We start from the raw sequence: 25125 nt of genomic DNA, 5'->3' as shown, positions 1-25125 counted from the left end.
GAATCCCAGCACTATGGGAGGCCGAAGCAGGCGGATCACCTGAGGTCAGGAGTTCAAGGCCAGCCTGACTAACACGGTGAAACCCCATCTTTACAAAATACAAAAAAAAAAAATTGGCCGGGCATGGTGGCGCATGCCTGTAATCCCAGCTACTCGGGAGGCTGAGGCAGGAGAATCACTTGAACCTGGGAGGTGGAGGTTGCAGTGAACTGAGATGGTGCCACTGCACTCCAGCCTGTGGCAATAAGAGCGAAACTCCGTCTAAAAAAAAAAAGAAAATTCCAAGAAGAAATGATAAAGTTACATATCTATTTACAAATTCTGATAATCCTGTCATAAAATAAAGTCAAAGTTGGTATATTTGCTTGATCTTTTTTTTTTTTTTTTGAGACAGAGTCTCACTTTGTTGCCCAGGCTGGAGTGCAGTGGCACAATCTCGGCTCACTGAAACCTCCACCTCGCGGTTCAAGAGATGCTCCTGCCTCAGCCTCCCGAGTAGCTGGGATTACAGGCATGTGCCATCACGCCCAGCAAATTTTTGTATTTTCAGTAGAGACAGGGTTTCACCATGTTGGCCAGGCTGGTCTCAAACTCCTGATCTCAGGTGATCCACCTGGCTCAGCCTCCCAAAGTGCTGGGATTACAGGCATGAGCGAACGTGCCCAGCGTGCTTGATGTTTCTTAATAAGCATAAAATTTCCTGAGTCTTCCAGCTCTTTCAAGAAAATTACTGCACCACAAAAGAACTTAATCAGAAAGGAAAGGTACTGAGAACATTTTCCAAGTATGTGAAAATTAGATAGAAATAAGAAAAACAATATAATGATCATAAAAGCAAATATCTTAAAACTCAAATTTCTAATTCTATATTTTCTTCAATTTGAAACATAAATTCTCATTACACTTGAGTTTTTTGGTATTCATTCAAAGTAACACAACACTGAAAGATAAAGCATCAAAACACAAAGAGAAACAAAAAAAAACTATACTTTGAATTTAATTCCAGTAAAAAAAATCTAAATGGGTGTCAAAATACTTAAATTTTTTCTCTATAAAGAGAATGTATAGAGAAATCTACATTGATGTAAAACCAATTATCTTTACTGATAAAATGCATACATATTTAAAGAAACTAAAAAAAAAGATTACCTTTAAGTGACTCTGTCTCTTTCGGACTTTGATGCCTCTTCTGGCATTCCTGTTACAAACCTTGAAGTCTTCTAATTGGGAACATGGTTTGGAAAAATTCTCACTCTCATCACTAGATGATAATTCTGACTATAATAATTCAACAAAATTCTTGCATAAGAAAAAAATATTTTCTTCCTAGACGAGTAAAATTGCTCTTACAACTCAGAGCCTTGTTATAAATACATAATATTAATGTTATAAATACTTAAGAATGTAAAAGTAAATAACAGGTAATATTAAATGCTAAAATACTAAATTAGGTTATAAGTAATACTAGCATAGGTATTCATCCGATATATCAAATATGTTTGATGAAAACATACTTTTAGTTTTTATTTTTATTGTTTCTGCAAACACTATGGTGACCTAGAAAACTGATACTTTTAGTTTAACAGTATTTCCTTCAGAAGATCTTCAAGGGCTTCACAAAGAACAAGCGTATAAATTTGGCCATCAAAATCAGTCCAAATATAGGAATCATTTGAAACCAAGAAACCAATAAAACAATAACAAGTTTTGACTATGAGGCCTATCACCATAGCTCTTACAGGATAACATAAAACCAGTCAAAAGAATCAAAAGTTTATCAAAATCATTTCAATTAACAGGAATAAATTTAGTTTAAAACAAATTGATCATCAGCATTATCAATATTTTAAATTATTTCTGATAAGTCAATCAGATGTTCTAGTTAAGGTAGCAAGTTGTTTTTCTAATGAAGTCTTATATGAGTACACAAGGTTAATACGGACTGGCTGTATTTTTAATTACATATGGTCCCCAACTTACGACGGTTCAACTTAATGATTTTTCGACCTCTCCATAGTGCAAAAGTGATATGCATGCAGTAGAAACCAAATTTCAGGTGCCCATAAAAACATTCTGTTCTTCACTTTCAGTACAGTATTATTAATAAATTACATGAGATATTCAACATTTTATTATAAAATAAGCTTTGTGTTAGATGATTTTGACCGAATATAAGTGTTTTGAACATGTTTAAGGTAGGCTAGGCTAAGCTATGATATTCAGTAGATTAGGTGTACTGAATGCATTTTCAACATACAATGTGTGTAATTAATGATGTGTGTATTAGGATCCAACTCTGTTGTAAGTTGAGGAGCACCTGTAATTTTACACAAATTATCCTCGACTATATTTCAGAATTAAAACAGACAAGATTTGCTAGTCTCAAAATTTAGCCATCAGCTATAAACTGGTGAGTATCATTAACCTTAAGACCTGCCCATCTACTCAAACTTCAGATTCAGTCATCAATGTCTGCCAGACACTGTGACTTTACTATCCCACAGGAACTTCAAACTCAAACCTGTTCAACACTTAACTTACCATCTCTTTCTTGTTTAGCCTAAATCTGTGACACACTTGCCAAACAGCTCAAGCCGAAAACCAGAGTCACCCTGGAGTCCTTCCTTTCCTTTTTTCAAACTCATTCAGTAATCAAATGAAAGAACAAGCACTTCTAACTCTTGACCTTGATTTTTGTCCAATTTTACTTCTTGAAACTCTTTGTCTTTATAATCTAATAACATAGAGATGCCGTTTCTCACCTTTGGGTCTTCCTTTAACCTGTTATTCTGTAAACAATGCCTTCTCTTCTCCCTTCTTTGGCCTCACTGCCAAGTACAGTTGAAGGTTTAACTAAGGTATGACCTTCAAGAAGCTTGCCAGAATTCCCAACATTGAGGTTAAGGGCTTAACTTATCATTCAACTTTAAAAATTACACTGAAATTATCTGTTTACTTCTCTGTCTCTCCTATTGGGTAACTTATGACAGTATTAGGATATATTCTTTAGAGTATCTCCGGCATCTTACACAGTAGACACATAGGAGGTATTTAATGAATGCTTGCCGAATTGCTCAAGTGTACTGACAAAAATAGGATGGTTTTTAAAGAGTCTAAAATTATTTAATATTTTTATTTATTTTGCTTAGGAAAGTTTACAGTGAATACATCTTTGAAAACTAACAGAAGCTAGAAATTCCAATCACATACAATAGAATATCAACTTTTCTACTAAGGATTAAAAATACCTATATTTATCTACACATATATTTTTCTCAAAATTTTTATTCCAAAGGAATTTGGATTACTATACATTATATGTTATTTACTTACTCTGTTTATAGGAAATCTGCGCTTTTTGACAGCATGAAGTGGAGAATCAACTTCACTATTTTTCTGATCCTAAAGCAAGTAAATAAAGCAAAAGGTAACAAAAGTCTCAGCAGAAGCCCAAGGTATAGAAGGAAAATAGCCTTTGGTATGATTATACTATTGTGATTACTGAATGACTCACCTCAGGAGAATTTAAAACATTTCCTTTTGCTTTTTTAACTTTTCTTCGGAAAATCTCGTCATCTTCACTTTCATTACTTGTTAATAATTGTCCATCTATAATTTGTTTTTTAAAATAACGAATGGTTAATAGATTTAGGTTTACCCAATCATAACAATCTATTTTATTGATGGCTACATTAAGAATTATTTCAGACAATCTCAACATTTATTCACTTTCAAAAAAAGATAGTCTTTGAGAACTTTGAACAAAAAATCTAAACGAGACAAAGAAATTAAAATGCCAGTGAAGAAAATAAGACAATATCTTTTGCTAATAAACACATATTTGAATGAAGTTCAATTTTATAAATTAACTGAAATGAGGCCAGAAAAACACAAAAATGTAATTTCATTAGTCACTTGTTCTATTAATAGAATGTATCTCTAAAATCTACTGCAGTCTTTCCGCCCTTTGTGTCTTATTCTCTTTCTACTTGAAAGAGTTAAAGCATAAAAATGCAAGCTACAAAACAATATATTAAAAGATTCTTTGTTATATATGTGTTTTCCGTATGTGTTTGTGTGTATGAAATAAAAATTGGTAAGATACAAGTCAGTACAAAATGTTGTAACTAGAACTGTGCGGGCCAGACTTAGTGACTTGCTTCTAAAAAAAAGAACATAATGAAATGAAGGTGTATGACTTATGAGTCTAGGTCATAAAAGGTATTGTGGCCTCATTTTTGCTTTCACTCTTGTATCACTTGCACTAGGAGAAGTCAGATGCTATGTTTTATGACCATACCAGGCCAGGAGTGGTGGCTCACGCTTGTAATCCCAGCACTTTGGGAGGCCGAGGAGACAGATCACTTGAGCCCAGGAGTTTGAGACCAGCCTGGGCAACATGACAGAACACTCTACAAAAAATACAGTAAGTAGCTGGGTGTGGTGGCACATGCCTATAGTCCCAGTGGCTGAGGCAGAAGGATTGCTTGAGCCCAAGAGACAGAGGTGGCAGTGAGTCGTGACTGCACCACTACAATCTAGCCTGAGTGACAGAGCGAGACCCTGTCTGGCGGGAAAAAAAAAAAAAAAAAAAACACCACACACTTATCAAACTACCCTACGAAGAGGTCCACATGGCAAGAAACCAAGGTCTCCTACTAACAGCAGTATGACTGAGCCATCTTAAAAGCAAATCCTCCAAAGCGATTCAAGCTTTCAGATAAGTGCAGCCCTGGCCAATGTCTTGACTATTACCTCATGAAATATCCTAAGCCAGAACCACTCAGCTAAGCCACACTTAAACTCTCGTTGTATAGAAACCTTGAGGTAACAAGGGTCTGTTATTTTACATCGTTAAGTTTTGCAGGTAGTTGGCTATGCAGCAATAGATAAATAATACAGATTTTGGTACCCGGAAATAGGGAGTTTCCATAACAAAAACCTAAACTGGGAGAGTCGCTTTGGAACTAGATAGTGGTGGATGCTGAAAGGACTTTTAGGGAACGAAGGCTTGAAGAGCCTCAAAGAAATTGTAGGAAGGTTAGTTGGCCATTGAGGAAACGGTGGGTGAGGGCTTAAAGAAAAGTAGGAAAAATCTTCAATCCTTTAATGTACTACCAGACATTTTGGCATCAGTGCGATTAGCATGAAAAGGAAAAAATGGGCTGGGCGCGGTGCCTCACACCTGTAATCCGAGCACTTTGGGAGGCCGAGGCAGGCGGATCACACGGTCAGTAGTCGGAGACCAGCCTGGCCAATATGGTGAAACCCCATCTCTACTAAAAATACAAAAATTAATTGGGCATGGTGGCAGGCGCCTGTAGCACCAGCTACTTGAGAGGCTGAGGCAGGAGAATCACTTGAACCTGGGAGGCAGAGGTTGCAGTGAGCCGAGATCGTGCCATTGCACTCTAGCCTGGGCGACAGAGCGAGACTGTCTCAAAAAAAAAAGAAAAAGAAAAAGATGTACCTAATCTGAGAGGTAATCTAGCTAAGACTCGCAGACAAAATGTTGCTTTTTGCTATAAGAGCAAAATGTAAAAAGAAAGACATTAAGGACAAACATAATTAGAATTTGCTGATTGTGAAAACTCTCGGCCTCTCCTGACGGGAAACAATGCTAAAATTAAGAAATTTTCTAGGCAAAGATTAAACCCAGAGGACAGCCAGGAAAATATTATGAAGCTGAGGGTGAGCTGAGGGTGTAGTTTAAATGCTTTGTTAAGACCTTCTTAAAAATCAAAGATTGTGCCTTACAGTACCATTCAGGCAGAGAGTAAGGATTTTATTTTTATTTATTTATTTATTTTTAGACAGAGTCTCACTTTGTTGCCCAGGCTGGAGTGCAGTGGCGCAATCTCGCCTCACTGGAACCTCTGCCTCCCAGGTTCAAGTGATCCTCCTGCCTCAGCCTCCTGAGTAGCTGGGACTACAGGTAGGCACCACGATGCCTGGCTAATTTTTCTATTTTTAGTAGAGACGGGGTTTCATCATGTTGGCCAGGCTGGTCTCAAACTCCTGACCTCAGGTGATCCACCCGCCTCAGCCTTCCAAAGTGCTGGGATTACAGGCATGAACCACTGCGCCAGGCCCGTTAAGGATTTTAAAGAAGCTCCTCACAGATCCTCTCAAACAACAGGCCTTCTAAGAAGAAGCCTATTTTATTTTACCGATTATTTCAGGCCACTGAGTTTTTTGGGGGTACTTTGTTAAACAGCAATAGATAACAAATACAAAACCACTCAGTAAATTTCTCCTCACATTCTGCTACTAAAACATCTACCCAGACAGACAAACTTGAGTGATTTCCTTTTTGCAGATGAGCAATATATAAATCAACTAGTTTTTCTTTTTTCATTACCTTCTAAGGAAGCCAGAGTTAAATGCAGGACTCGGCTATAGTAACCAGCTCATTCTAGGAAGCTATCTTTTTCAGTGCTTTCATGACGTTTTAATGAACTATGTTTTTGATATATAATACAGAAAATGAGCTTAAATTCTCTTTGAATTAAGTAGAATAAAAGATAACTAAATGTTCTCTAATAAATAATTCCATGATATGTGTTTGTAATTATTTTGCCCATGATTTGCAGTTAAGTACAATCATAGAAAAAATGTTTGTGTGCAAATCTGACATAAAACCAGAAAAATTATCTCATTCATTAACGTGGACTTCATATAGAGGTATTAAAGCAAATATTGAAGCCTCACAGGCATCATATACTTTGTAAAAATACATATGTCATGGCATAACCCCAGACTATATAGAATAGTCAGGTTTTGAAAATTAAACGTATTTCCAGTACTTACTTCCAACATGCTTTCATCTTAAATAGAACATTCATGAACCATGTCCTCCATGCTAACAAGAATAACGTAAGGAAAAGATTTACAGAGGAAACTTTCCTTTTATCCTACAGCTATTTTTTATTCAGCTTTTAATATAAGCAGTAAAATTCATAAATGACTTAATATAATAATCTGTAGAGTTGTATTATACAGCAGGACTTCATATCAAACATCTATCACTACATCTTCCAGTTGTTCTGTAAGTGTAATGCTTATATTACAGAAACCCAGAGATTTATCTGATTTTTGTGGTCTGGTCTCAATCTTCTGAACACAGTTTTTATTTCTCAAATATTTTGCTACATAAAACTATTACTTCAAACTATCTCCCAAAATCCTACTTTCCTTCTTTCCCTTCGCTTTCATCATTTTATAACACCTAAATTATGTCTTTAGGATCTTCAGCATACCAAAAGCATAAATATCCCCAAGGAATCAAAATGAAAATCTACACTTGATAAAATCTTGGCCAGGCGCAGTGGCTCACACATGTAATCCCAGCACTTTGGGAGGGTGAGGTGGGTGGATCACCTGAGGTCAGGAATTCAAGACCAGCTTGTCCAACATGGTGAAACCCCGTCTCTATTAAAAATACAAAACTTAGCTGGGCATGATGGTGGGTGCCTATAATCCCAGCTACTTGGGAGGCTGAGGCAGGAAAATCACTTGAACCTGGGAGGCGGAGGTTGCAGTAAGCCGAGACCATGCCATTGCACTCCAGCCTGGGCAACAAGAGCAAAACTTCGTCTCAAAAAAACAAAGAAACAAAAAAAGTCCAATCTAATCAAACTCAAAATTTCATCATCCTCTGAACCTCCTAAACAGCCACTCTCTTATTATTCATTTGGTGGTTATTTCCACATTTTGCTGGCATCTTTTCAAAGACATATGTTACATAATTATGTTTTACAACCAAGACCTAGGGCCAGACCTTACACATCTTTGTGTATTTCATAATGTCTAGCAAGAATAACCTTTTCCATACCATGCGTGCCATAAGTATATGTAAATAAAATAAATCTAATTTAGTAAGATCACCTTAAGAAAAATGTAACACATCAATTATCTAATTCAATATTTATATTGTACCATGTAGTAAAAAAATTACATTTGGAAAAATTACCGAAATATTTCTAGAGTAATTATTCTAGAAAGAGTTACAGACTTTATTATAAAGATGGAATCTTACCTTCGACAGAATGACAGGATTTATGCAGATACATTTGACCACTGCTTTTAGACTTTTCTAGAGAAAATCCTGAATAATCAAAAGTTGAATTCGATGCTTCTTTGAATCTTTGTAGATTTACTTTTTCCTTATTAGAATCTGGTGTCTTAAGTATTTTCTTTCTTATCTTAGAAAATGAGTTCAGTGTGTTTGATTCAGAGAGTGGTGTACTCATAACTTTTTCTTGCACTGGTAAGGAAAACTGAGAATAACCGGGAGATAACAATTCTTTAGTTTTTGCTGCACTCAGTGGCAAATGTACATAATTTGGATTCTGCGTATCTTCATTTGATGGGATAATAACGGTTCCACTAGTAAAATTTTTACTATGATCCCTTGATATTAGTGCTTGATTCGAAACATAATTTGCATCACTTATCTCCTTAATTTCCAAATACCTTCCATATAGATCATCTAGAGGTCTATTGCTATCTGATGTATTTTCCAATATTTCATCATCAGAATCTGGACTACAGAATCCTAAATCAAAGGTAACAGAAAATAAATCCCTAGAGCAATCAAAAATATCCTCATGATTCTTCACTTTTTCTTCCTGTGCACCTCTCAGATCATCACGAGATTTAAAACTACTAGCATCACAGGTGATTTGATCTTGGGGTTCAGAATTATTGTCCAACAAAATTTCATCAGAAATTAAGAACTGAGAGACCAGAGGCATTTCACTAATAGCAGTTTTGTCTGACATACGTAAAGATTTGCTTTTACTGTTCAAGGGTGAAAGACTCACATCGTCGAACTCTGTATTAACATCTTCAAATAATAGTAAACTTTCATCTTGATCAGTGGACAATACTGGGAGGTCACTGTTACCAACATCATGATTGTTCTCTCCAACTAAATTCTGTGCAGGGCCTCTGTCTATTTGAACACGATTGTTAGGTACTAAATTTTCATTTTGATTATGTTTACGTACATCACAGTCACAGAGACTTGGCTCATCAGAAATATTATCATTAGGTATATCATAAAGGCAACTTTTTTCAGATGGATAATTTATACATTTAAGTGAATTCAATTCTAAATTCTGTTGAGAATTTACAGGTGAACGTGACATCAAACAGGTGCATTTATCACTTTGTAAATGCTCTGCACAGGGTAAGAAAAGCAAATTCTCAAGTGCAGAACCCTTAGCAATTTCATATTCCAAGTCTGAGAGTCCACTGAGAGGTGGAGGAGAACGAGATAAAAATCTCTCTACATTAGCTAGTACCTCTTTTGTCAATGAGTGACAATTATAAAATTGGTCATCTGTTCTAACAATATAAAGCTCTTCTTCGAATGGAAGAAATAAATTAGATGAAACAGATTTTTCATCACTGAAACTGTTATAACCAGAATCTAAAACATTTCCAGCAAGTGAACTAGTGGATTTATTTGTAAACTGACACTCTGTTAATAATACACATGGCTCTTTAATAATATTTTCATTAATAGTACACATGGCAGCAACTTCATCTGTATCTGATGTTCTTTTATCATTTGGTAGGTCTTCTTGAAAAATATTTTCAACAGTAGAATTTCTGTCAGTATCTAAAGAATCCATAATACCGTGATTATTTTCTTTTTTAAGCTGATCTTTTTTTATTCCTTTAGACACTTTTTTCTCTAAAGAAACAATTTTAGCAGGTTTGATATGAGTTTGTTTAAAAATTTCAGCACATTCTTCATCAGATTCTATCACTGAGGATGAACTGCCTTGATTTATGTTCTTTATAAATGACGATTTCTTGCGAGTGATAAAGGTGCCATTGGCAAGATTATTAGATTCATTCCTGGGAGCAATAAATGTTGAGGTAACATCTTCCATTTGTAAATAAGATTCAACTTCCAATTCATAGCTGCATTCTCCCTATAAATAAGGAAAATTTAAAAAGCCACAGGAAAACAAAACAGAAAGCCAAATCTAAGAGAGGAGTTTCACTCTATATTAAAATATTTATATTATTACATTGTTCCAATGATATTCTTTTATACCTTAAAAGTTATTCCAATAAATCAAAATTATAAAGTACACTACTGTGAAACTATCAAGTTATCATTAATCAGTTAACTTTTTTGTATCCCCAGTACTTAATACCCAAAAGACCCTTGATAACTATTTGTAGGAAGAACAAATCGAATGAATACATAAGAATATAGTCAGTTTTGCATTTCTAACATTTAATTGAATTATTCTAATTTCTTAAAAATAGATATTTTAAAATATATATTAATAAAAGCCATATACATTTGTTAAATTTACTCTTTCAATGACACTAAACTAAGAATAGCTTTTAGAATGTCCACCATAGTAGTACCCGTATGTCTGCTAGGTTGTATCCTGGAATATGCTTCTATTTCTAACAAAGTTCCTAATCAAGAATTCGTATAGTGAATTTCTAAGTCTTACTTATCTCTAAGTTATTAGCTAAAACTTACAATCTCTACCATCCCTCCGTTCCCCCAAGAATGCTACTTTAATCAGGATACCTCTACTACTTAATAGATTTAAGCAGTTACCTCTCTCTTTTTTTTTTTTTTTTTTTAAGACAAAGTCTCGCTCTGTCACCCAGGCTGGAGTGCAGTGACTTGATCTCGGCTCACCGCAACCTCCACTTCCCGGGTTCAAGTGACTCTCCTGTCTCAGCCTTCTGAGTAGCTGGGATTACAGGCATGTGCCACCACACCCAGCTAATTTTTGTATTTTTAGTACAGACAGGGTTTCAACATATTGGCCAGGCTGGTCTCGAACTCCTGACCTTAAGTGATCCGCCCGCTTCGGCCTCCCAAAGTGCTGAGATTACAGGCATGAGCCATCGCACCCGGCCCTCTGATTTTTGAATAATAAATATAATAAGCATTAATGTGAGCAAATGTCTGTCTCCCTGCTAGTATATATACTCCACATAAACAGAATATTTTCTCTCGTTTGCTAACGGTTATAGCCATAAAGCAGGGAACAGAGTGTGGCATACAGAAGGCACTCAATAAATATATTAAAAAAATGTTAATTTGATTGCACACATTTTGCTGGGATCCACATCTAACTACTTTATTTACATGGATGCATGACCAAAGGCTAATAATAAAAATAGGAGCTAAAATTTACTTTGTGCTTATTATATGCCAGTTACTACATGCTTTACATATATTAGGTCATTTAATCCTCACAACAACCTTATGAAATAAGTATTATCACTGTCACTATTTTAAAGATAAAACTGAAGCACTGAGAGGTTAAATAACTTACAAACACACAATCAGTAGGAGGCAGAGTTAGGATTCTAACCCGGGCACTATGAATTTCACATTCATAATTGGTTCATTATGCTGACTCTAGGAAGAATAATCAAGGAAATGCTCAAGGAATCTATAATTCTCTAAACTACGACCAGGATATCAAACATCTTGATATCAAATTTTCAATAAATCCGAATCCAAAAGAATCCTAAATTAGCTTTACAAGCAGTTTACATAAATCATTTAAGTATATTAAAATTCCACTCTGGTCTATCAATATTTACAGATTATATTCTTCTTCTAATTAATTAAATCTATTTCTTCTCTTAAGGCAGAAAACTCATTCTTTACTGAGATCACAAGGAGCTATACAGAAAAACAAAATATTTCTTATTACTTCAAATTAAGAAAAACAACAGCTAAGTACTCTAGTTTTACTATCATACCAGCAAGAGAAAGTTACGATAAAACCTTACCTCTTCGTGTCTCATTCCCTCTATCATTTGCATAAGGCCTATAAAATGGCGGCATCGATCTGAGTGATCAACTTGATGTGTAGGCAAAGGATGATCTTGCCACAGTCTCCATTCAGAGAGAGAGAGTTGATGAATTCCAGTGGTTGATTCTTGAGTCTTAATTATTTAAAAAGTAATAAAAGTGATGAAAACATACTGAGATTTCACAAACTAATTTTAAAAAACACTCAATATACATATAATCAGCTTAACATAATTTGGATCCATTTAGATACTCCCAACTAAAATCTCAGAAGAAAAAAAGAAAATAATTTCATAAAGCAGAAAGATGCCCTTTAAAATATATTTGTTAAATAACTGTTACATGACTTACAAGTTGACAATATTCCTGTTTAAATAGTTCAATGTTAAGAGCAAACAGTTAAATATTTTAAAAGAAATCTTTTCTGAGGTTGTTTTCCCAGCTCTCCTGGCACATATACAACCTTTGATCAGTTCTCTTGATTTTCACAAAGTTAACAAAGAATTTGTTAATAATAAAATAAACAGTAACATCAAATTTAAACTTTTAACTATAATTTCAAAACAAAAATTTTATTTTTTGTTTTGGTTTACAAGGATGCTTATGAAAGCATAATTTATGTTTACAGCCAACTGATCTTCAACAAAGCAAACAAAAACATAAAATTGGGAAAGGACTCCATATTCAATAAAATGATACTGGGATAACTGGCAAGCCACATGCAGAAGAATGAAACTGGATCCTCATCCCTCACCTTATACAAAAATCAACTCAGCATGGATCGAAGCCCTACATCTAAGACCTGAAACCACAAAAATCCTGTAACGTTGAATAAACTCTTCTAGACATTGGCTTAGGCAAAGAGTTCATGACCAAGAACCCAAAAGCAAATGCAACAAAAACAAAGACAGATGGGGCTTAATTAAACGCTTTTGCACAGCAGAGGAAACAGACAACCCACAGGGTAGTAGAAAATCTTTGTAAACTATGCATCCGACAAAGGATTAATATCCAGAATCTACAAGGAACTCAAATGGCCAATAAACGTGTAATAAAGGTTCAACATCACTAATTATCAGAGAAATACAAATCAAAACCACAATATAATACCACCTTACTCCTGCAAGAATGGCCATAATTAAAAAATCGAAAAACAATAGATGTTGGAGTGGATGTGGTGAAAAGGGAACACTTTTACACTGCTGGTGGGAGTGTAAATTAGTATAGCCACTATGGAATACAATACGGAGATTCCTTAAAGAACTAAAAGCAGAACTACCATTTGATCCAGCAGTCCCACTACTGGGTATCTAATTCAGAGGAAAAGAAGTCATTATATGAAAAGGATACTCGCACACCCATATTTATAGCAGCACAATTCACAACTGCAAAAATATGAAGCCAGCCTAAATTTCCATCAATCAGTGAGTAGATAAAATGTGACACACACACACACACACACACACACACACACACAGGCAACATGGACTACTACTCAGCCATAAAAAAGGAATGAAATTATTACATTCGCAGCAACCTGGATGGAGTTGGAGACTATTATTCTAAGTGAAGTAACTTACGAATGGAAAACCAAACATCGTATGTTCCCATTTAGACGTAAGAGCTAAGCTATGAGGACACAAAGCCCTAAGAATAATATAATGGACTCTGTTGTGGACTCGGGGGGAAGAGTGGGGCAAGGGATAAAAGACTATACATTGGGTGCAGGGTACACTGCTCGGATGATGGGTGCACCAAAATCTCAGAAATCACCACTAAGAACTTATCCATGTAACAAAACACCACCTGTTCCCCAAAAACTATTGAAATTTTTTTAAAAAAACGTGGTTTACAAGGATGCTTATGAAAGCATAATTTATGTTAGTAAAATACTGAAAAAGCCAGATCCAGTGGTGCACACTTATAGTCTCAGCTACTTGGGAGGCTGAGGCAGGAGGATCACTTGAGTCCAGGAGCTGATGGCCAGCCTGGACAACACAGCACGACCTCATCTCTTAAAAAAAAAAAAAAAAGTTGAAAAAAATCCCAAAACACCATAGGTAAATGGTCAAGCAAACTACAGTATATCACAGAGTAAAGTGACAACCATGTAAGATTATGCCTATATAGAAACGTTTAAATGATAGTAATGAAAGAAAGGCATAATTTATGTAAAAATATCACAGTTGGTTAAATACATATATACAATAAATAATATAAGAAAATTAGTAGATTTGTAAACTTAGACTTTAATGATTTTTTAAACTGATTACATTCTTAATTTCTTAAAGTAAGTTGACATTCCAATCACAATTATCTCATTATTCCCAAAGCTATTGCTTGATCATTATAAAGAACATCTGAGGGGTTTTGGCATTAAAATGAGGGGGGAAAAAAAGAACATCTGAAAATATATTCAACTTACTGGTTTGTTATCCGCATTTTGTAAAGAAGAAAACTGAACTTGAGGCAATGTTACCTCTTTAATTTCATCACTGTCTCTTAATCTATAAAGTCTGTTCCATAATTTAAATTCTTCTTCTGATAAGAACCAATCTTTCTTTAGGCTACTTTGCCTCACTCCTGTAAGTTGAAAAAATAATGGAAAAGACATTTTTTAAGAATCTGCAAAGCAAAAAACCCCACAATATCCATTCGAACTCTGTCACCCAGGTTGGAGTGCAACAGCACATTCATAACTCACTGTAACCTCAGACTCCTGGGTTCAAGCAATCCTCCTGCCTCAGCCTCCACAGGAGCTGGAATACAGGCTCACGCCACCAGGCCCATCTACTTTTCTTATTTTTTGTACAGATGAAGGCTTGATATGTTGCCCAGGTTGGTCTCAAACTCCTGGGCTCAAGTGATCCTACCTCAGCCTTGATTCCATTTCTTAAAACTAGTATTCTTCATATAAAACCACTCAGTTTATCACTTCATGCTTCTAAATGTCTCCTAAACTTCTCTTACCTCTTTGAAAGTACCCATCTGTCTAGGAGCTATCCTTTGGTAATGAATTCATTAACAGAACAGAGCCAGGTAGCTAGGCTGTCAGTCCTGGCTTGTTTTGGACTCTTTTCATTTGATTGCATAAGACCTGGCATGAAACAGTAAGATAACTCACAAATGAAAACTGGTATTATGATTCTATCATAGCAGTATTGGAAAGTTCATCTGAAGCTTGGTGGGGGTGTTGAGAATGGGCAGGAAAGGCCAAGACTTTTAAAAAGGGTATGTATCTTAAGTCTTAAATGGGGGTTGGGGCAAGAGGAGTAAAGTGTAGGGGGAACACACTTGTTGCTTTTAAAAAGGGCATAATAGACTTTTAAAAATATGTATACTACATTCATTCCTTTCAGCTTCTATAATCTCTAAGAATCACCAAACTGAAAAGGCTAAACAGTACAAAGCAGGAACTCTGGCTAATACAGATGAGAGCAGAAAAATTGAGAAGCTACTGAATTAAAAATCAGGAAACTGGCTGGGTGCAGTGGCTGACACCTCCTCCTTGGGAGGCCAAGGAGGGAGGATCAATTAAGGCCAGGAGTTTGAGTCCAGCCTAGGCAACATAGCTGGACCCCAAGTCTAAAAAAAGTAAAATAAAATTAGCTGGGCATGGTGCTGCATCCCTGTAGTCCTAGCCACACAGGAGGCTGACAGGAGGATCTCTTAAGCCCAGGAGTTGAGGCTTCAGTGAGCTAGGATCACGTCTCAGGTATTCCAAACTTGCGTAAGAAGCTTTTTAAAAACGTAAAAAAAAAAAAAAAGGCTTCTCTGCATCTGTTTCCTTATCTGTAAAATAAGGGGGTTTGAACTAAATGATTGCTCAGGCCCCTTTCAGACTTGACATCAGAGGCTCTAAGATTTTGAAATAGGCAGGTACCCCTAGTCCCTTAAAATAAACTCAGAGTGGCTGGGTGCAGTGGCTCATGCCTGTAATCCCAGCGCTTTGGGAGGCCTAGGTGGGTGGATCACCTGAAGTCAGGAGTTCGAGACCAGCCTGGCCAACATGGAGAAACCCCGTCTCTACTGAAAATGTAAAAATGAGCCAAGTGTGGTGGCATGTGCCTGTAATCCCAGCTACTTGGGAGGCTGAGGAAGGAGAATTGCTTGAACCTGGGAGGTAGAGGTTACAGTGAGCCAAGATCATGCCACTGCACTCCAGCCTGGGCGACAGCACAAGACTCTGTCTCAAAAAAATAAAATAAAATAAAAAATAGTCAATTCAGAGCTCTAAGCTCAGATGAATTATATACTAGTATATATAATACATACTATATATACACTATCTATAATGTTATATATACTAGTAAATAATTAGGATACATTAGCAAAATATATAGTAAATACACTAGCACATATTTTATATATTAGTACAAATACACTAGTGTATTTATATACTAGTACAGAATTATAGAATAATTCCATACATAAATCACATAATCTAAGATAAATCTTTGACACTTGAAAAATCAGAGAAAAGGGGAGGAAACAAGTATAGAAAAATGAACATAAGTTAACATTATCTCAATTTTTGAAAAGGATAGGTTCCAGATATTCACTAAAGAATCTGCCATCAACCCCAGTAACATTTTAGAAATAATTATTAAATATAAGATTAATTAGCAACTATAAAAAATATAATGATCACTAAAAATGATTTATCCAACCTAATCAAATTTTGATGCTTTTACTAATTTATCAAATTCAAGAAAACTCAGAAGACATGCTACGTTTTTATTTTAACCAAATAATTGGCAAAATCTTGAAAAATGACAGGTATGTTCCCATTAAGTGAATCTGTATTAGGTTTAATGGACCCAGCCAAAAAAACATTAATGGACGACTCTGAGTTAAGGGAAAGAACATTAACAAATTTGAATTGAAAGCAAGTAGTAGGAGGGTAAGAACCTTAAAAATGCATGGTATGACAACAGTGGAACAAACAGTTGAACAAATATAAAAGGTATGGCCTTCAACTACATAGAGAACTGTTATAAAGGTAAACCAAAGATGAAAATTGTACTTTTTATCTAAGAAACCAGATCAATGAGAAAAAGGTACAAAGACACAGATTTTTCAACATAAGAGTCTTCTACTACATAGGGCCATTTAACAATGGAATGAACCCTCTAAAGAAATATAATTTATATTAACAGAGGTATTCAAGTTGAGACTAGCTATGCATTTAAAACAAGAATGATGCAGAAGCATTCCTACCTTGATAAGTAATTGGACCACATGACTCCCAAGGTTCCTTCCAAATGTTAGAATACAGTTATATGATTTTTATGATTGTTTAAAACCCACCTTAGAGATTAAGTAAAATCCAAAAAATAAACTTTTTTTCTCACTTTCATAGTGCAAATATCTCAAGATATTTGAGAAAGGCAACCAGCTAACACAAATGGCTACCTCAGTTACCAGGTAAATATGGGATAAACTATGAAGGAATGTACAGCAAATGGTGCCCTCTTAAATGAGGACAAGTTACTATTGACAACATGTATGTAAAGGATTCTAAGTGCTTGGGGATACATATAGGGAATTTCTTTCTGTCTTGGTATTATCTTAGTACATTATCTTCAGCGCACATTGTGATCTGGTTTAATGCTTATTCAAAAATAAAACTGTTTTCTTTCTTTTCTAAACTTTATGGAGAACATTCTCTGGGTTGGTAGGGTATTTTTAATTTTCCCCAACACTGACTTTCTGTCACTCTATATACTACCAGTGTCTCTCCATTTGCCACATGAATAATCTCTTATAGCCTTTCCAAAGAGAATGCCTATATTACTTAGAACATACATTCAGTTTTTCAAACAAGAAATATTACATCAAGATATGACCTGCTAAGTAAGAACAGGGGAAAAATGCACGTGTCAAATGCAAAATTTATTTACCATCCCTATAGGAAAAGATAGATGACTTTCGCTGCAAGTTCCGAGAAGGCTTCTCTGGTTCATAGACACCATGTGTGATGAACATTTTGTGTAATTTTGGGTTGATTCCATCAGGAACCATTCGTGGACTTCTTTGGTAAAAATGAAGGACCTGCCTGTTACTTGAAATAGCTTTATATATATTTCTTTTGTTGGACTGACTCTGATTATAAATCTGTAAAAACAAATATAAACTGTCAGATTATATTACTTTTATAAATAACAATTTATCCATAACAAGCAATTATTAGTTTGGATTTATTATAAACATAAAATCAAACCCCGATCCACTTAAATACTTAGATAATAGAGCTTCTGTTGTCTTGATTTTTTTTTTTTTTTTGAGATAGGGTCTTACTCTGTCATCCAGGCTCTGGAGTACAGTGGTGTGATCAGACTCACTGCAGCCTCAACCTCCTGGGCTCAAGCAATCCTCCCACTTTAGCCTCCTGAGTAGCTGGGACTACAGGTGTGAGCTACCACACCCAGCTAATCTTTATTTTGTAGAGATGGGGTCTCCCTGTGTTGCCCAGGCTAATCTTGAACTCAAAGGCTCAAGTGATCCTCCAGCTTTAGCCTCCCAAAGTGCTGAAATTACAGGCGTGAGTCACTGAGCCCAGCTGTCTTAAATTTTAAAACCTATCAGTAAACTGTTAGATTAACCTTTAATGAAAATCATTTCGGGCTGGGTGCGGTGGCTCACGCCTATAATCCCAGCACTTTGGGAGGCGCAGGTGAGCAGATCACGAGGTCCACAGTTCAAGACCAGCCTGGCCAACACGGTGAAACCCCATCTCTACTGAAAATACAAAAAAAAAATTAGCCGGGTGTGGTGGCACGCACCTGTAGTCCCAGCTACTCAGGAGGCTGAGACAGGAGAATCGCTTGAACCCTGGAGATGGAGGTTGCAATGAGCTGAGATCACGCCACTGCCCTCCAGCCTGGGTGACAGAGCAAGACTCCGTTTTTTTTTGTTTTGTTTTTTTTAAAAAAAGAAGATCATTTCAAAGTCCATTATTACAAAAGCCCACCTTAGCAGTTATACTGCGTAAAGTAAATCCATCTTTGTTATCTTGCTGTTTTTAAAAAAGGCTGATATTTACATAGACGTGTAAGGTTGTCTTGTCTTTTTTTAAAACTATTCCCTTATTTCAGTTTGTTCATCTTTCTATACTTCAGTTTCCTTCTCTGTATACAAAAAAAGTGTTACTCCCCTTACAGGGTGCTGACAGGATTAAATACAATAATGAATCTGAAACTTGGAACATTACACAGCACAATGTAAATACTGAGTAAATGGGGCCACTGTTACTATTTTACAGATAAGAAACCTAACAAGTGAATGGAGAGGTTAAGTAACTTGGCTAGGGAATACAATTAGAACCCAGTTCCACTCACTGATATCACACGGCCTTTTACCAAACATTTCGTTACGATCATTTTATGGATAAACTAGATGTTACATATGAATATGCTATAATCACACGAAAAGTATTAGAGAAATAATTCATATTTCAGGATGATTTTAAAGAGAATATAAAATATTTAAAATCAGTTGTTTATTTTTTCTGGAGATGGAGTCTCGCTCTGTTACCCAGGCTGGAGTGCAGTGGTGGGATCTTGGCTCATTGCAACCTCTACCTCCCAGGTTCAAGCAATTCTCCTGCCTCAGACTCCCAAGTAGCTGGGATTACAGACATGTGCCACCACACCTGTCTCATTTTTGTATTCTTTTAGTAGAGACGGGGTTTCACCATGTTGGCCAGGCTGGTCTCGGACTCCTGACCTCAAGTGAGCCTCCTAAGGTACTGGGATTACAGGCGTGAGCCACCATGTCCAGCCTAAAATCAATTTTTAAAAATTATCATGGCTGTTAAGGAGATCTTTAATGTGAATCTCTATATTTGGCCGCTGAACTAGTCTCAATGAGTTACAAAAGTTAGTTAATACTTTAGTGTAACAAACACGAAATAATATTTTATGTAACATCTTACTTAGAAAGGCCTGTCACTCAAGATTGTAGCACAGTATGAATTCAATTCACGTTCCTTATCACTTAAAATAGGCAACAGCAAACTTCCAAAAAGGGCCAGAAAGTAAATATTTTGGGTTTTTCAGGCTTCATACTGTCTCTGATACATATTCTTTGTTTCTTATTTAGTCAGTTATTTTGACAGCCCTTGAAAAGGAAAAAATGATTCTCAGTTTACTACAGTTCAGAAAGAAAAGTAAACTAAAAAAGCATAGGCCTTCTTTAGAAGCACAGGAAAACAGTAAAACAAAGTAATACATATTGGTTTTTTGATCTAGGTATCTCTGAATTACTACCTAAGTATTAAAAATGTGTTTCTTTAGATGGATAAAAATTAGGAAACTGAATCCAGTCAAAAATTCTCCTAGTTACAAGATAGAATCCAATAGAAAGTGGGGGAAAATAAACCAAAACTATCTACAGAGTGTTTGGACTTGGAATGCTAACAAGTTGAGATTCACCATTGGGGTATATTTCTCAAATTTCAAGTGTCAAATTGAGCTTCTGCAGCTTTACTTACACGTTCCTCTCGTCCTTCAGAAAGGATAACAACTATCCTGCCTTGACGTTTACGGCCAGTTCTACCCATTCGTTGTACAAGACGAATTGGGCTCTTCTGGGAATCAAAACATATTATAAGATCAACTTCTCCTATATCCAAACCTTCTTCACCCACACAGGTAGAAACCAACGTGTTGTAACCACCATCACGAAACTGTTTCACTACCTAAAATAAAAACAATTGAAAAATAACTACATGCAAATGTAAGAGAACTGTAGATCAAAGCATATTGTTCCCCACTCACCAGAAAAATAGTAGCATCAGATTAAAAATCAGCCTCAAGGCTGGCCACAGCTCATGCCTGTAATCTCAACACTTTGGGAGGACAAGGCAGAAAGACTGCTTGAGTCCAGGAGCTCAAGCTCAGCCTGGGCACATAGAAAAACCCTGTCTCTACGAAAAGTAAAAAAAGTAGCTCAGCATGATGGTGTATACATGTAGTACTAAGTACTTGGGAGACTGAGACAGGAGGATCTCTTGAGCCCAGGAGTCCAAGGCTGCAAGTGAGCTATGACTGTGACACTGCACTCTAGCCTAGGCAACAGAGTAAAGCCTTGTTTCAACAAAACAAAACAAAAAAATCAGCATCAAGAATAGTATAGAATAGGAAAAGAAGCAACCAACTGGCAATATAAGCTAAAAGAGATTATGGCAAAATAAACAGTTCTAATTATTTTGCTTTAGTAATGGTTGTGATGTCAAAAGGATGTGTCAACAATTTAAGTTTGTCACTGAATGAGAAAACCCAGAGTTTATTTTTAGCACCACAGAAAGAGGAATAGGGCAGGTAAATGGCCTACAGCAATCACTCCTATTTATCGTATCTTAGACCTAAATGTATAGTTTTATCAGAAATAGGTTTATAAATATTTCTTATAATATTTGTAAGAACGTTGTATTACTCTTAGAAGTCATATCTTACCTTTTACACTACCATTCCAGGATTTCTCTGATCAGTTTAATGAAACCACAATAGCGTGAGAAGGAGTTAATGAAAAAGTTAATGAAAGTCCCTTAGGCCTTATAAACTTAGTTCTCAACTGCTCTGAGCCTCAGTTTCCCCATACAGACCAGTACCAACATTGCGGGTTTGTGTACAGTGGAGTGGTGGCGGTTGTAATTAAGTGAGACAATGCAACATCAAAAGCTGAATTAGCTGATAAATAATGATAGCTACTATGTGCAAGGGCACACTATGTGCCAGGTACCATACTAAGCACTTTATATATTAGTTTCTACTGCCAACGACCCTATGAGGTAGATACTATCATTGCATTTTATTAAATAATCTGAAAATCTGAAAAGTTAAGCTATTTGCCTAATGTCTCACTAATCATCATCAGCCTTTGAATGTTAGTGTCTCTGACTCCAAAAACCTAACTTAATCTGTAAGCTAGTTGTATTGTGAAAAACAACAACCTTAAAAATAGGACAATAAATATAAAATGTATTATGTTAAGTCTTCTCATAAACATTTCAGGTGCACCAGTCCAAAGACTTTCCTTCAATATGGAAATCCTCAGAGTACAGGGAGAAACAATGATCATGATTAAAAATTAAGAGTAATTCATTTCCTTTGGAATTTGTAATGACATTAAGCCAACCTGCATATAACATAGTAAAGCAGATGTCCTTTTTGCCCAGAAAAAGAAAAAAAAGGCCACAGTGCTAGATACATTTTTTCTTAATATAATTAACAGATTAATAAAGAATGTCAATTTTCTTCTTAGTTAACATGTATAAACTAAACTGTTTCTTCCATGCTTAAGATTGATATTAATTTGTCATTGAATATACAATTCCATGAACCCTTTCCACAAACTCAAGACATATATTCAATTGTTTATCCAATATCTCTGCTTGATGTTTAAAAGACTGCTACTGAAAGTGTGCTCCATGAACTGTTTATTACTGGTGCCTGTCCAAAAACTGTTTATTACTAGCTGACAACAACATAAGTACAATAACTGAAAGTACGGGTTTAGACACTTGACAAACTAATTTTGTTGGCTGACTCTAGTAATATTTTCAGTATTGGACCAGAACTTTATTTTTCATTCATTTTACTTTCTAGTAATTAATTTTTATTATATTGTTCAAAAGTATCAGTATGTCATGTAGCAGGGGAAATAAAACTGGTCCTCTACCAGTTTCAATAGTTTGAAAAGCATTAATCTGAGAGGCATGTCAAAGTTAACTCATCTAAAACCAAGCTCCTGATATTCCCTAATTCTCCTGCCTCAGCCTCCCAAGTAGATGAGATTATAGGCACCCGCCACCATGCCTGGCTAATTTTTGTATTTTTAGTAGAGACAGGGTTTCACCATGTTGGCCAGGCTGGTCTCAAACTCCTGACCTCAAATGATCCACCTGCCTTGGCCTCCCAAATTGTTAGGAATACAGGCGTGAGCCACCACACCTGGCCTTTCCTGCAGTCTTATCCATCTTAGTTAATACCAGCTCCTTTCAGCTGCTCAGGCCAAAAACCTTGGAGTCATCCTACAGTCAGACTTCATATGCCTTTATCTCATATCCCACTCTAATTTGTCAATATACCCTGTCAGCTTGACCTGCAAAATACATCCAGAACTTAACCACTTCTCACCACCTTCCTTATTACCACCCTAGTCCAAGTCACCATCATCTTCAGCTTAAATTGTTACAAGTCTCCCAACCGGTCTCTCCACTTCCACCCTTAGCCCCTACAGTTTATTCTTCAGACAATAACCAGCATGATTCCTTTTTTTCTTATTTTTTTGAGACAGAGTCTCACTGTGTTCCCCAGGCTGAGGTGCAGTGGTGTGATCTTGGCTCACTGCAGCTTCAACCTCTGGGCTCAAGCATCCTCCCTCCTCAGCCTCCCATGTAGCTGAAGCTACAGGAGCATGCCACCACATCCAGCTAATTTTTGTATTTTTGGTAGAGATAAGGTTTCACCATGTTGCCCTAGTTGGTCTCGAACTCCTGGCCTCAAGCAAACTGCCTAACTTAGCCTCCCAAAGTGCTGTGATTACAGGCATGAGCCACAGTGTCTGGCTGATTCTTTTAAAATATAAATCGAGCTAAGACCATCCTCTGCCCCAAACTCTCCAAGAACTTCTCATCTCAGAGTAAAAGAGAAAGTCATTAAAATGGAAATGACATATAGGGCCCTAAAGGATCTGCCCCCCCCCAGTTTCTTCTGACTTAATATCGTGTTTCTAAATAAATGGACAATGTACAATTATTTGCCCGCAAGCTCGTTTCAAAATAAAACAGCTGTTATGAAAGCAATTACATATAGGAGTAATAAAAAAAAGTTTTTACTTTGGCATACATTAAAATATTATTGATATAAATGAGTAAATAATAAAGTCAGTAAAATCAATAAGGTTCTTACGGTGCCTGACTAGCTCAGGAAATAATGACTTTAGGTAACACTGAAATTGATCAGAGATCAGATTGGGTACTACGGGTATTTCAAATAATGAAAATGCTTGACCTCCACAGCAAAAGTCCAATTCATTTTTCATTCATACATATATGTTAAGAGTAGTAATCACCAACTAGATGCCTTAAAAACATGTATAATCTGACTTCATGATGGGCAAAGGTATTATTTTCAGATTCAGGAAGGCACTCCCCACCATATCCAGTCAGCTTAAACAGACTTCTTGGTGTAGTGAGGGCAGGTATAAAAGGTATTTAAAGAATACCTGACCATGGCTCACGCCTGTAATCCCAGCACTTTGGGAGGCCGAGGCGGGCAGATCATGAGGTCAGGAGATCGAGACCATCCTGGCTAACACGGTGAAACCCCATCTCAACTAAATATACAAAAAATTAGCTGGGCGTGGTGGGCACCATAGTCCCAGCTACTGGGGAGGCTGAGGCAGAAGAATGGCGTGAACCCGGAAGGCGGAGCATGCAGTGAGCCAAGATCGTGCCACTGCACTCCAGCCTCAGCAACAGAGCAAGATTCCATCTCAAAAACAAAAAAAAAGAATACCTGACCAACATGGTGAAACCCTGTCTCTACTAAAAATACAAAAAAAATTAGCTGGGGCCAGGCGCGGTGGCTCACGCCTGTAATCCCAGCACTTTGGGAAGCCGAGGCAGGCGGATCACAAGGTCAGGAGATAGTGGCCATCCTGGCTAACACAGTGAAACCCCATCTCTACTAAAAATATAAAAAATTAGCCGGGCGTGGTGGTGGGCGCCTGTAGTCCCAGCTACTCGGGAGGCTGAGGCAGGAGAATGGCGTGAACGCAGGAGGTAGAGCTTGCAGTGAGCCAAGATCGTGCCACTGCACTCCAGTCTGGGCTACAGAGCAGGACTCCATCTCAAAAAAAAAAAAAAAAAAAAAAAAAAAAAATTGGCTGGGCGTGGTGGTGGGTACCTGTAGTCCCAGCTACTCAGGAGGCTGAGGCAGGAGAATCACTTGAACCCAGGAGGCAGAGGTTTCAGTGACCCGAGATCGGGCCACTGCACTCCAGCCTGGGAGACAGAGCAAGACTCCATTTCAAAATTTAAAAAAGAAAAAAAAAAAAAAGAAGACCACCTCCCGGCTGGGCGAGGTGGCTCATGCCTGTAGTATCAGCATTTTGGGAGGCTGAGGCGGGCAGATCACCAGAGGTCAGAAGTTTGAGACCACCCTGGCCAAGATGGTGAAATCCCATCTCTACTAAAAAATACAAAAATTTGCCAGGTTTGGGTGCCTGTAATCCCAGCTCTCTGGAGGCTAAGGCAGGAGAATTGCCTGAACCTGGGAGGCGGAGGCTGCAGTGAGCTGAGA

General features: G+C 36.7%; 1 protein-coding gene across 1 annotated transcript in view; it reads right to left on the bottom strand.

The window, feature by feature from the left end:
• Positions 1–25125, bottom strand: part of FANCM (FA complementation group M) — a 68829-nt gene that overhangs the window by 16284 nt on the left and 27420 nt on the right. The window contains exons 10-17 of the mRNA XM_003263747.3: positions 20310–20516; positions 17719–17932; positions 14241–14398; positions 11794–11949; positions 8039–9947; positions 3515–3609; positions 3334–3402; positions 1150–1278 (exon numbers count right to left, since the gene is read on the bottom strand). Coding sequence (XP_003263795.1) covers positions 1150–1278; positions 3334–3402; positions 3515–3609; positions 8039–9947; positions 11794–11949; positions 14241–14398; positions 17719–17932; positions 20310–20516 — 2937 coding nt within the window. The remainder of the gene's footprint in view (positions 1–1149; positions 1279–3333; positions 3403–3514; positions 3610–8038; positions 9948–11793; positions 11950–14240; positions 14399–17718; positions 17933–20309; positions 20517–25125) is intronic.

The sequence above is a fragment of the Nomascus leucogenys genome, chromosome 1a (assembly GCF_006542625.1).
Source record: "Nomascus leucogenys isolate Asia chromosome 1a, Asia_NLE_v1, whole genome shotgun sequence".
NCBI lineage: Eukaryota > Metazoa > Chordata > Mammalia > Primates > Hylobatidae > Nomascus > Nomascus leucogenys.
This window is presented reverse-complemented; position numbering and strand designations above follow the sequence as displayed.